This window comes from Anguilla rostrata, chromosome 7 (assembly GCF_018555375.3).
Source record: "Anguilla rostrata isolate EN2019 chromosome 7, ASM1855537v3, whole genome shotgun sequence".
Lineage (NCBI taxonomy): Eukaryota > Metazoa > Chordata > Actinopteri > Anguilliformes > Anguillidae > Anguilla > Anguilla rostrata.
Genome location: NC_057939.1, coordinates 43,772,351 through 43,785,066, shown reverse-complemented (window position 1 = coordinate 43,785,066; position 12,716 = coordinate 43,772,351). Strand labels below are relative to the sequence as shown.

At 44.6% G+C, this 12,716-nt stretch overlaps 1 protein-coding gene across 2 annotated transcripts in view; it reads right to left on the bottom strand.

Annotated features, from left to right (window-relative positions):
• Positions 1-27: 27 nt before the first annotated feature.
• Positions 28-12,716, bottom strand: part of efcab6 (EF-hand calcium binding domain 6) — a 28,915-nt gene continuing 16,226 nt past the window's right edge. Inside the window, exons 16-29 of one of the 2 annotated variants that reach the window (XM_064344527.1) lie at positions 12,298-12,454; positions 11,584-11,698; positions 10,307-10,407; positions 9,993-10,222; positions 8,703-8,790; positions 8,317-8,435; positions 7,238-7,517; positions 6,403-6,594; positions 5,609-5,854; positions 5,114-5,311; positions 4,504-4,693; positions 3,736-3,920; positions 1,648-1,797; positions 28-1,197 (exon numbers count right to left, since the gene is read on the bottom strand). In XM_064344527.1, coding sequence (XP_064200597.1) covers positions 1,075-1,197; positions 1,648-1,797; positions 3,736-3,920; positions 4,504-4,693; positions 5,114-5,311; positions 5,609-5,854; positions 6,403-6,594; positions 7,238-7,517; positions 8,317-8,435; positions 8,703-8,790; positions 9,993-10,222; positions 10,307-10,407; positions 11,584-11,698; positions 12,298-12,454 — 2,374 coding nt within the window. In that variant the 3' untranslated portion in view covers positions 28-1,074. The remainder of the gene's footprint in view (positions 1,198-1,647; positions 1,798-3,735; positions 3,921-4,503; positions 4,694-5,113; positions 5,312-5,608; positions 5,855-6,402; positions 6,595-7,237; positions 7,518-8,316; positions 8,436-8,702; positions 8,791-9,992; positions 10,223-10,306; positions 10,408-11,583; positions 11,699-12,297; positions 12,455-12,716) is intronic. The other variant, XM_064344526.1, reaches the window with a different exon arrangement.

Below are 12,716 nucleotides of genomic sequence, written 5' to 3'. Positions count from 1 at the left end.
TATTATTTTATAAGCCTTACAGGGGTTAAAATATGTAGTAGCAATTGTGTATATGCTAATGCTTTACCAGACCCAGTAGGTTGTGCTAACAAAATACATGGCCTGGACCCCATACTGTCAAAGGAAACCTTCTCTCAATATTTCAGGTGAACCTTATCTTCAGCCACTGCAGTGCATTTCCTTCCATCAAACCACTGATGAAATTCATTTTGAGAAAGATCACTCAGACCAGCGAAATCAAATGCTGCATGAATACCCCCCTTCTCTTTATTCTCTGCACAAGCCACGCAGGCAAACTCCAAGTTCCTGTTTATCCTCCAGAGTCCAGACAGGAGATCTCCATCTCATATGAATTATGTACATTCCGAGCAAACCTAATCTGCAAATAAAATCAGATTTTCATATTTCGCATTTGCGAATTCCGTCTTCCGCACACAAGAAGCTTCGTTCAAATAATTACATCAGTAATCCTTTGGGAAGGAGTGAGGTTTATTCTGTGTCGCGCTGCTTATGGATGGTATTCAGCTGGCCGTAAGGAACGTCTCTATAGAGAAGCCTTCAGAAAGGACCGTTCTCCTTTCATGTTTAGCTATGCAGGCTGCGGTCCCCGTTGTCCTTCCCTTACCGGTTTTTCGTTTTTACACATTTCTTCACAAAGCTTCTGCTCTGAAAAGGCGAGGTGTCCGCACAGGCTCAGATGTAGAAAATAGTTTATTTGGGTAAGTAAAAAAAAGCAATAATTAGCTACAAAATTTCACAAAGGAGCGATGATTCAAACACAAGCCTGGACTGAAAGGGGAATCATAGAAAATATGCAAAGACAGGAATGTTTTGATTGGTTACATTTTCTCTGCACTCTCAATTATTGTAGTGAATATTTTTCGCACTCAGTTTTATTGTGGTGAATGTTTCTTTGTACTCACTCTTCTTATAGTGAATGTGTCTCTATACTCAGTCTTATTTCAGTATATATTTCTCACTGGTAAAACCCATCAAACATTAACCACACAGACATTACCCAGAACCCCCTGCTGCATCAGCTCCACAGAGGGAGGCGCTGCCTGCATGTTCCCCTCACTGTAGAAAGGTATGCAGGAAGTGGTTGTAGGATATCTTCCCAGAGAGATTTTTGTCAAAGTAAGAGGTAAGATGGAAGACTTCATCTTGGGAAAGGCTGATTCCGTACTGCCCCAGTACCTGAAATAGAGGCAACAGAACACAGGGTTTTGAAACTTTTCGCAGACCTTGGCTTACTTTATATCCTTTAACACGGTTCTCTAACTCCAATACTGGTTGAGCCGCAGTGCCTCTTGGTTTAACTCCAGTGCTGGAGGTCATAGTGTCTGCAGGTTTAACTCCAGTCCGGGAGTGGGTGCTGTAAGTTTCTGTGGTTCCATTTCGATTTCAATCTAGCAGCCAATGTATGCCTTTGAAACAAGATATGTGGACTCTAGCCAATCAGTTCTTAAACCGAACTTCTGAGCTGAAAAACACTGAAGCCAGCCGATTCCTGACTGGAATGTGTGATACCTGCTTAAACCTTCTAGACGCCAGTAAGATTCCTGCAGATTACTGACTGTTTTCCAGGCCAGGTGTAGCCTGCTGTTTGCACCAATCAGCACGCAGCATTGGCTGAGGTCAGTGTACCTGTTTTAAATCCCCAATGGAGATTTGGCCGGTCCGCAATGGGTCGCAGGCGACGAAGCTCTGCCTCATGGGTCTCCGGAGCCTCCGGACCGAGCTCAGCATTCTGAGCATGGCGTCGGCACACGGCCCCGTCAGAACCCCCATGTTCACCTGGACCCGGGGAGAGAAGCACATCAGACCGGAGTGGACCGGACTGCACCAGGCCATAAAGAAAGGAAACAGACGTAGACCAGACTGAGCATGCTCAATGCGCAGACCAGCATGTCCCCCTCAATCAGCAATCCTGCAGAGGCCTCGGCTGTAACCCTCATCACCTCCGGCTTGTGAGTTTGTCTTATTTTAATCGCCATATCTGTTATTAATATCTGGCATTGTGTCTCCTACATTTCTCATGTCATTATGCCAGAGGTTGCTAAGCAGACAAATAAATTACATAATCTCCCTAGAACAAAAACACAAGAATACATCATTTACTACCCCATGGTTCTGTGTTGAAGTACCATTTGTAGAGAGGTCTATGGCTCTTTGAACAGCCCTTTGGGGTGAAAGAAGTATTTAGTTCTGTATTTGCGGTCTTGAGTTTTCCAGGTTGCGATGTTTGACAGATTCATCTTTCGAACATAAATAAGTCACATGACCATGGCAGCCTGAGGCCAGGATTTCATCTGTGTTTTTTGGGGGCGGTGGACACTGGGAAAGATTGAGCTGCAGTCTCTGGGCTAATTCCAATCGCTTATTTTCACTCCATGCATCCTTTCTTCATGTCATTTCCTTGCTCCTTAGCTTCACTCGATGGAGGATGCAAGGAAAGGATGCGAGGAAAGGACACGAGGACGTAGGACTTGAGGAAATGTGTATTAGGAAAATGGAACGTCCTTGTTTGGTGAAGCATCAGTTTGAAACCACGTTAATTACCGGTGTGGCAGATGGGGAGAGGTGGATCCACAGGTTGATCATTTATATGCTTTGCAAAAAAATTGTCCTGCAAAGGGTTCACTCGTGTATCCTTGCTGAAGCATCCTCCGAGAGCCTCCTTCCTCGTTCCTCCAAGGAGCGTTTAACGAATTGGAATGTCCTTAAAGATGGTGGACCATGATCAATTTCAGGCTCAGGCAAGGACTGAGGAGACGAGGACGGATAAAATAAACGATTGGAATGAGCCCTCTGTGTTAAAGGCCAGAGAGGATTGTGGGTTGGCCCACCAAATTAATTGGCGCAGCCAGTTACACACCTGCCTGTGTTCTAATTAGAAGCTTGTTAAAATCGGGTATGTGGGAGAAGCACAGAGCTCCATTTTGAAGGAAACTGGGCCTTATGCTCTCATTTTGTGGGAGGCATGGTTTTTCTTTGTTTTTTAAATGAATGAATTCCCAGGCCCATGAGCACACAGACACAAGCACACGCACGCACAGCACACACACACACAGTATGTCCTCTCTGTGTTATGTGCTGCTCCACTGCGTCTCTCTCTCAGGAACCTGTCTGAAGCTGACAGACTCCTCGAAGAAAAGTAAAGTTGGGATGGAGACATGGTAAACCCAGTAGTGCACGTGCAGTGTGTTTGCTCTGAATAACGCCCTCCGGTCGCTGCTTTTCCCCAACATAAAGGGTGTTTATGGTGTGTGTAAAGGAAAACGACACCAATTACATTAATTATTAATGTTTACACAGGACCAGATGTGTAGTCTTGGAAGATAGCTCAAACGATATATTTTATTTATTAAGCCTCTTGTTAGTTGACCCTTATTAAGTTGAATTGAGTAGTTTAATACAGGTCACGTGATCACCCTTATAAGTCACAGGTCACATGATCACCCCTATAAGTCACAGGTCACATATCCACCCCTATAGGTCACAGGCCACATGTTCATCCCTATAAGTCACAGGTCACATGATCACCCCTATAAGTCACAGGTCACATGATCACCCCTATAAGTCGCAGATCACATGATAATCCTTATAAGTTGCAGGTCACATGATCTCTCCATAAGTCACAGGTCACATGTTCACCCCTATAAGTCACAGGTCACATGATCACCCCTATAAGTCACAGGTCATGTGATCCTCCATATGAGCGGCGGGCCGTACCGGCGTGCGCGGCAGTGGCACTTTGGGCCGATGGAAGGCGGTGACGGGGCGGGGCTGCAGGGAGAGGAGGAGCTGTCGCAGGAAGTCGGCGTACGGGATCCTGCCGTTGAGCGCGACGCCGTACTTCAGCGCCAGCTGCTCCAGCTCTGACCGAGTCATCCTCACGCTCAGATCCTGCAGGATGGCTGGGACACAAACACGCCAGCCGTCAGCTCCAGACTGAGAAACTCCACACATTTACTAACAATAATAATAATAACAATAATTTGTTGCGTCTATATAGTGCTGTTGTCACACTCAAAGTGCTCCACAGTGATGAGGGGGAAACTCGCTTTAGCCACTACCAATGTGTAGCTTCCCCCTGGGTGAGGCATGGCAGCCATTTTGCACCAGAACGCTCACCGCACATATGCTAACTGCATCTATTCATACTGATAACTATATTCTTAGTATATGACTCCTGGTAAGAATTAAAAAACTTAAAGGTGGTCTACAATCAGGGCTGGGGAGGTATGTCCCATTCAGTCATTCAGGCTCCTGATTTAATATTTGCGTTCAAAATCCATTTAGTAACTATCATATGGAATGAGAATTTTAATTGGAATATTGGTGAACACATATTTGTTTAGAAAAAATATCTGTACTCTGAAGGAAAATTCACTGGTATGTAAGTGAATTTCTAGAGTAAATAGAGTAGATGAGCCAGGTGTGTTTGCAGGGTCTGCTGGGAAATGGCGATGTAAAACTCCGCTGCTGACATCACAGTACCCAGGAAACGGTCCGTGCCGATCCCGCCGGATCCCGCCGCGTCCTCGTCCCGGCACCGTCGCTGGACGTCCCTCCAGCAGCCGCGGATCTGCCTACGCACCGTCCTGTCCAGAGCGTCGAAGCTCTGCAGGGGGGTGGCCCCGCCCCCCTCCGCAGAGGCGTTCCCCCTCGGCTCCTCCCCATCTGCTGACTGGAGGAGCGGCAGACATATTTTTTTTTTTAAAACAAAATTCTAATAAAATTTAGAAGAACTTATTCTAAATTAACCAAATTCTCATTGTTCCTTTTCATTGAGACAATTTTCAGATTGATGATAATACCTGAATGTTGGCTTGTCTGAAGGGAATTATTTGAATTTTAAATTTCCTGAAGAGCAACGGTAAGATTATGATGAAATGGAACATGCATAGGACCACAGGTTACACTGACCCACTGGTTCCACAGGTTCCACAGGTTCCACAAACTATCAGCTTTGTGTTCCTAACAGGTCACATGATCACCCCATAAGTCGCAGATCATTCTCCACACCTCTGTCAACCCAGTCAATTCAGCTGCAGCATTCTAGTCCGTGGTGCTGTGTTCCTCATATATTATTTCTGAAGCACTCTACCTTTGTGCGTCCGATGGTGCAGGGGGCAGTTCTGCAGCGGCGTATGGCTGTTGTGGGGACCCCTGAGTGTGCCCTGGGCTCTCCTCCCTCCAAACTTTGGGGTTCCCCACCAGAGTCCCCACTGAATCTCTTCAGAAACTCTTTGTACTCCAGGTTTCCAAACTCATTCACCGGCAGCTGCTTCCACAAACTCTCAAACTGGAGCGAGCAGGAAAGAAAAACAAGCTGCTTCTGAATCGAGGAAAATGCTTTAAATGTGGTGTATTGGTATGGGTGTATTTGTTCGGAAGGATTGTTTTCCTTTGTTTCAAAAATAAGTTAATACCTTTACCCTTACACTTCAGCCTTTTCATACATCATATGTACAAATGGTGCTATGAAATATATATATCTATATATATATAAAATCCTGTTGATGTCCAAAGTGGGCAGTTGCATACATTTCATAACAAAAGCTGAGTGATTCATACCTTGAGTGCCAAAACAAGGGCGTACCTGTTCTGTCGTGAGCCTCATGAAATGGCGGTCGCAGAAGATCTTAAAGTCCTCTTTGGAGATGAAATTGATATGGGCGTAGTCCAGGTCGGCCATCTCCTTGGCGACAGTGTAGATCCTGGCACAGACCACCTCCCTAATGCGTTCTAGGATGTCACTCAGAGGAAGGGGGCGTGGCTGTGGCGAGCCTACCGTTTTCTCTACTTTCCCCGGCCGAACGTCAGCTGTTTTGACCGTTCCCGTTTCCTGTGAACATTCGTGAGATTTTACACATGCTTTTATCACTCATTCTCTTCCCAAAACACACACCTTTTAACATGCAGTAAGTGTGCGAATAAGAACATATAATCTTCCTGTTTTTTCTTTAAACGCGACCACATTCAAATGGCTCCCACTCTTCAAACCCTCACAGGCACAGAAAATGTTGTTCCTGCACACAGGGACACATTCACGGGTACTTGGGCTTCTCTATAAACGCAGATGAACTGCAATATTACTGCGAAAGCACTTGTTCAGATTTCCCCTGGAACAAATTAAATTTCACCACAAATTCTTCTCGTGGCATCAGAGTAGCAGAAGGGAGCTGTTAACATCAGCGAGGTCTTTTGCTGCAGGCCTGTGCAGGTAAAGTAACATTCCCACCTTGTTTAAGATGGTTTATAGCGGGATTATAGTGTGCTATCAACAGGTTGTGATGTTAAGGTGCGTTCTCACCGTGCTTAGTAAAGTTTGTGATGTTAAGGTGTTTTCTCACCAAGTTGAGTAAGGTTTGTGATGTTGAGGTGTGGTCTTACCTGGTCGTTGAGGCGAAATCGTTCCAGGAACGCCCTCCAGGGGACGCTGTGATCCTCCTCTCTAATGGGCAGATCGGCCAGCAGGTGCGTGAGCTGCCTGTCGGACAGCCTGACGCAGAAATGGTCCAGAACCCTCCGGAACTCCAGGGTTGAGACGGTACCCCTCCCACTCCTGTCGAGGGCAGAGAAGGCCTGGAGAGAGAGCAGAGCGGAGAGAACGAGGTGTTACCTGAGACGGGTACCAGTCTCACCTCTGTCTCTGACAGTCCTTACAAATGAGACAATATGTCATTATTCTGTAAATTCATATGTCCAATACACCTCACATGCTGCTGGTTGGCTTCAGGCTTATGAACTCTGAGGCCTCAGCACAATCATTCAGAACAAGGGTGAAGGGAAACACTTCAGTTTATTTACAAGTCAAAGTTAAGGACAAATGTTGATGTAATCCAGCATTACACTACACACTACACACTGCACACTGCACACCAACTACCATAATAGTAGTCATTTCCTATACTGTCATATTTTTCACTGGCAGATGCTACCTTATTTTTTATGAAAATTTCCGTATCATAACATTATGCCCTATAGCTAATATGATCATATAATATATTTTCCCAGAGAATAAGAATTACAGAAAAATGCAGCGTACAGAGACTGTATTACAGATAATGGAATTTAACATTATTTTAAAAATGCTGCATAAAATAGTCCATTTCAGCATAATGTGCCACATGTCTCTCTCTCCCTCTCCCTCTCTCCCTCTCTCCCTCTCTCTCTCTCTCTCTCTCTCTCTCACTCACTCAGACACTATATATATTTCTTTGCTTGCCTTGTGGAGGGTGTGGTAGGAGGTCGTGACCTCCTCTCTCACTCTCAGCATCGCCTTTTCCGGGCTGAGGTGCTCCACGCTCTCTCTCTGAGGGACGGGCTCTGGGCGTGGCCCTAATTGGGGCCCCGGTGTCACGCTGCCAGCTGTTGCCAGTGCCTGTGAGTCCGAACGCTCCTCCGCCGTCTGCCGGCTGTGGCCATGCCCACTGCTCTCTGGAGCCACGCCCAGCTTTTCAAGGAACTCAGAGTGGGTGAGCACGCCTCTTCCCTCTCCGTCATACCTGTTGGCAAAATTGTAGGGGCGGTTGGTCATACGGGTCTCTCTCACACAGAAACGCATACGCCTGCCATGTCATGTCCACTGTATCCAGTAGAGACCAGCACAGAGACTGCCGTATGTGTTACCATGCCTTGAGCATAGAGCATGAAATGATGCACAGAGAAGTAGGAAATATCAAAATGGTGGACAGCCTGACAGTAAAGTTAATTACATACCCTGGCTACTAATGTAATGGCTATTTTTATGTTTGCTAAAAAAATAAAGAATTGGTATTTGATTTATCGTGAGATTACCTAGCTGAACCATAAACCATTGTGCTCTTAATTTGTCAAAATCATAAAAAAGCTGGACATTCGAAGTTCCGTGTGGATGTTCCTTTCTGTGTGACAGTAAAGCATGCCCACTTTCTTGTGAGTGACAGTGTGCTTTGAGTTTGTCCTTGAAGAAAGTTGAAGGCATTTTTTTGCATATACGCACTGCCTGAGTGAAACCGGCGACAGATAACATTAATGAACTTCCTGTCTTCTCAGAGAGAAGAACTCTTCAGGCACTAGTGTGATATCTTTTTCATTTGGTTCCTTCTCATTTGAAGTATAAAAGTTGTAAGAGATCCCAGCACATGTGGACAGATAACATGCTACTCTTTATTACTGTTTAATGAAAACATTTCAATTAAATAGAAAAGATAAAAAGTGAAAATTATTATTGTTCGTGTAAGAAAAAATGTAACAAAAATGGTTTAACTCTAGTCCACACCATGCGGTTGTCCAACATGGTGCCCGAATAAAAATGCGTGTTACCTGGACCAAACTTTTTCAAACTGGTTTGCAGTTATGGGCAAAGCATAGGAGTACAGCAGCTCTCTCAGGTCCTTCTTAAAGACGAGGCCATTTCCCTCCTCATCAGCGTGAACAAACGCCTGCACAGGGAGGAGACACATGCGCAAATCGCTATTTATTGCCACCGTTTACATTCAGCTTAAGGAAAGTGACTGCACATACATTTCCCACATTCAAGACTGCAGGGTGACAAACACAGAAAACTGTAGAAAATTTAAGTCCCACTCCGTTGGTGAGTGGTGAAAATGTGAAACTTAGTTTGCAGAGCCTCAGTGAGTTGCTCGGCGCCCCTGCGCTGGCCTGTTCTTTAATCGGGCGATTGTTAGTCTGCCTTAAATGAAACGCACCTTCGCCATCTCAGACCAGCCGCGACGCGCTTGGGACACCAGGTGACTGTGGACCTGTTCACCTGCTTCTTCCACAAACCGCTTCGATCTGTGAAGAAATGTAAGAATGTTATTTGAGAAACACAGGAGTGTTATTTACTGTGTTTCACACTGCATGACTGCAACAGGCATTACTTGTGATGCAAAGAAAGAGCCACAATGGCAGCAATGCACCCAAACTGCCCTAAGGAGCAAAGTTACATCTGCAAGCAGCAGGCCCAATCGACCATCTAACCAGTGAATGACTGAACTGGTGAACTGTTTCTCAGTATCAAACGGACTACTGAACCTTCAAGACCTAAAGGAATAATGAGGCATGGGAGCAGTGACTCCTGGGACTAATGACCCGTTGGCTCCTGGTACAGGACCACACAATGAGCGAACACTCAGCGTCGCTGCCCACAGGTCCACGTGCTTACACACACACACACACACACACTGCTCGCAGCGATGCATTAGCAAACAAACAGCTCCCAGCAATTCTTTTCTAAACAAACAGCTCCTATAGCGATTCATTAACAAACAAACAGCTCCTAGCGATTCATTTGCAAACAAACAGTTCCTAGCGATTCATCGCAAAACAAACAGCTTCCAGTGATTCATTAGCAAACAAACAGCTCCTAGCGATTCATTAACAAACTAACAGCTCCTAGCGATTCATTAACAAACAAACAGCTCCTAGTGATCCATTAGCAAACAAATAGCTTCTAGCAATTATTTTGCAAACGAACAGCTCCTAGTGATTCATTAGAAAACAAGCAGCCTTCAGAGATCCATTACCAAACAAATAGCTCTGAGCTATTCATGAGCATGCAAGCAGCATTTTCATTTTAATAACGACTTGTAGTCCAAAACAACTTTTGTCATAATTGAATCAGAGCATTGACAGCACACAGGTTGTGGATACTGTACCACCATACAATAAGGAAATGTTTAAAGGGGAATTACCACAAAAAATAATTTCGCTCATTTAATAGATCAAGGCTTAAATTATTCACTCTCTCTGTGTGGCTGACACTCACGGAGCAGCAACACAATGCCTGTATAGAAAGATATTAATTGCCTGATTAACCTACAAGGTAAACAAAAAATGCTGAGCGGGGCTATTTTGCACCTACGTATATATATAAGTATATACTGTAGTATGTATATATGAATAAATGGCTATAGATGAATGTCTGATTATGGATGTCTGTAAGACACAGTTTGATGATATTTCGTTTGGGTATGTTTGGGAGACAGGGAGCTCACTTGTTTGAAAGCGGCATTGGCCCTGGCGGCTGGCTGCAGGCCTGGATGGTGCCGTGGAACTCTGTGTAGTTGAGCGTGGCTCCGGGTTTGAGTCCCAGCAAGTCCAGCATGCGCTGGTACTCCTGCTCTTTGGTGACGAATACCAGGCTGTCGATCAGGCGTCTGAGGTCGCCCCTGTCGATGACGCCGTCCCGGTTCCGGTCTATCAGGAGGAAGGCGGTGAGGATGTCCTGAAAAGCCGACAATTCTTCAATGGGGAGGCCATGGATCTCTGCGCTACCCGTTTAAATCTGTATAGAGTCTAGGCCTCTCACCCCGTGGTGCTTCTCGATCCTCTCCTTCATCTGAGAGAGACATTCCTCAGCTGTCAGGAAGCGTGCCTGCTTATCGTTATTCAGCTCCGTGGCCCTCTTATCTGCATGTTATTACAGTGGAATTACATTTATTACACTGTTATAAACACTATTATTGCAATACACACACTTTGCAACTGTGGCATTGAGGAAACTGACCTTACTTAATGAATGCAGGTTTGAAGTCTGCTGTGGCCTCAAACAAGGTGCTTTATCTCAATTGCTTCAGTTACTATTCAGAAGTATAAATTACTTCTGTATAAAAGAATGTAAGCTGTGTCTCTGGGTAAGAGTGTCTGGTAAATACATAAAATGTAATTATGCAGTGATCAGTGTTATAATAGTATGCACATACTGTACCTACTATGCAGTGGTCAACATTATTGCAGGATGCACATTTTTCTTCTGCTACAATAAGTGAAGTTTGGAGAAAATGTAATTTTGAGCCTTCAGTTTCTGTGCTACTTACTGAAAACAATATAGTTGTTTGTTTTGTTGACAAATGAATTATTTATGAGGTGAGATTAGTCTAACAGCAGATATTTGTTCTTTAATGTGGATTTTTTTGCGCATCCTACATTTTATTCTCAGTTCTGAGGTGTTCCGCACGTGACTTCGCATTTAAAGCTCCTTTTAATTGCCGTTTCAGAAGATAAAAATGAGAGATGTCCCTCTCACCGTAAAAGCTTCCAATGAAAACGCATAATTAGGCAGAATATCAAAAACGAAACCGTTCTACGTTCCTTCTGTTTTTGCCGCTAATGAGAAACGAGGACCTATATCTGCACTTAATTATCCTGCAGATGACTCATCGAGTTAGAAAAGGCTATGATATGATGTGCTTAGTGCTGGAATCTGGGAGGACAGACAGACAGACATACAGATGTGGGGGAGGGGTGCCGAACAGCCAAGAGGCAGTGAATTTTCTGCACTGTAATACAGCACCAGAAACAACCAACCCAAACCTCCTGTAGTTAAGAAGCAGGTTGGATGGAAGGAACTCAGGAGCTGGTTATCTGGTGTGTCTATAGAATCTGTGATGGTGCTTTGTTATTTAATGATTTTTCACACATGTATTTTGGGTCGACGAAAGAGAAGTAAAAATGAGATTTTTAACTTGTCTGTTAAACACCTTCACTTCAACAGAAATGTGTTTGCCTGCGGTGAGGATCTTGAGTGCGCATGTGTGTCAGTGTCTGCTTCACGTGTGTCCCCACACACCTGACGGCCAGTCTCACCTTCATATTTAACCAGGAAGTCGGCATGGGAGAGGGTTCCATCCTTAAAACCAAGAGCTTCAGTCAGAACGTCAAACTCCTCCTGACCAAGAGGGATTCCACAGTTCTCCAGCATCTGAGGGGTAAGATTTCATCAGGGGAATGTACAGTTAATCTACACCGCCACCGTTCTGACCATACGTGAAGCACCTCTACTGCCACTCACCCCAGTGAAACAACCTGGCTTGTGTTTTCCCCGTAAAGTCAACAGCCAGGTTATAGCCAAGTAACATGACGAGGTGAGTTAACTGAGGTGAGGTGACTTAACAGCTGCTTTAATCGATTAATCAAGATCTGAGTAAGAACAAAACTTGATGCACTCTGAAGACCCCTGGGCCATACACACCCTTCATCAGGAAAACTGACTGAAATTTTAAGTTCTGGTGTCAAAAATTAAAATTATCCTACAACTTCTATGCTTCTTTCATTACTATTCATTATCATAAGGGAACAAAATGAATATTTATGTTGCTTGTCCCTATCTCTTGACAAGCTGTTTGCTGATTTATTTAAACATTAAGCGGGTTAAAAAGAAAACATGAACAAAGTCAATCAGTGTGCAGGCATGTCCGTAAAAATCCAGTAGGGGGTTATCTCAGAACTCCCAGTGCTGCTGGGCTCATTATTCAATCATGACAGAAACTTCTAGAGTAAGGAAAATGTTTAGAAGCTCACCCTCCTGAAGTGCTTTAAACTCAGAGTTCCATCTGTGTTCCCTCCCGTTTCCAGGAGACAGTCGCCAATGGCAATGTTCCGCAGAGCCAGGTTTTCTCTCAGCTTCCTCAGGACAGTGTTCTCCACCGCCAGGGTTCTAACACTGCGCACAGATGGCCTAGAACCACAACAGCACATTACCAGAGCTTTCCAGCTACAAACCAAACTCAATCATATTATAGATATTTAAAACAGATTTTATTATCTAAAATACAGTAAATCCTGGGATGTAAGGTCTGTCTACAGAGGACCAGCACAGGGGTGCGCAAACGCATGCTACCAAAATTATCAAACACAATTCTACCACCATACTAGCAAAAGGGCCTAATGCACATGCTATTAGAATGAGCTAATTCAACATGCTATCAAAGCGGGCTAAT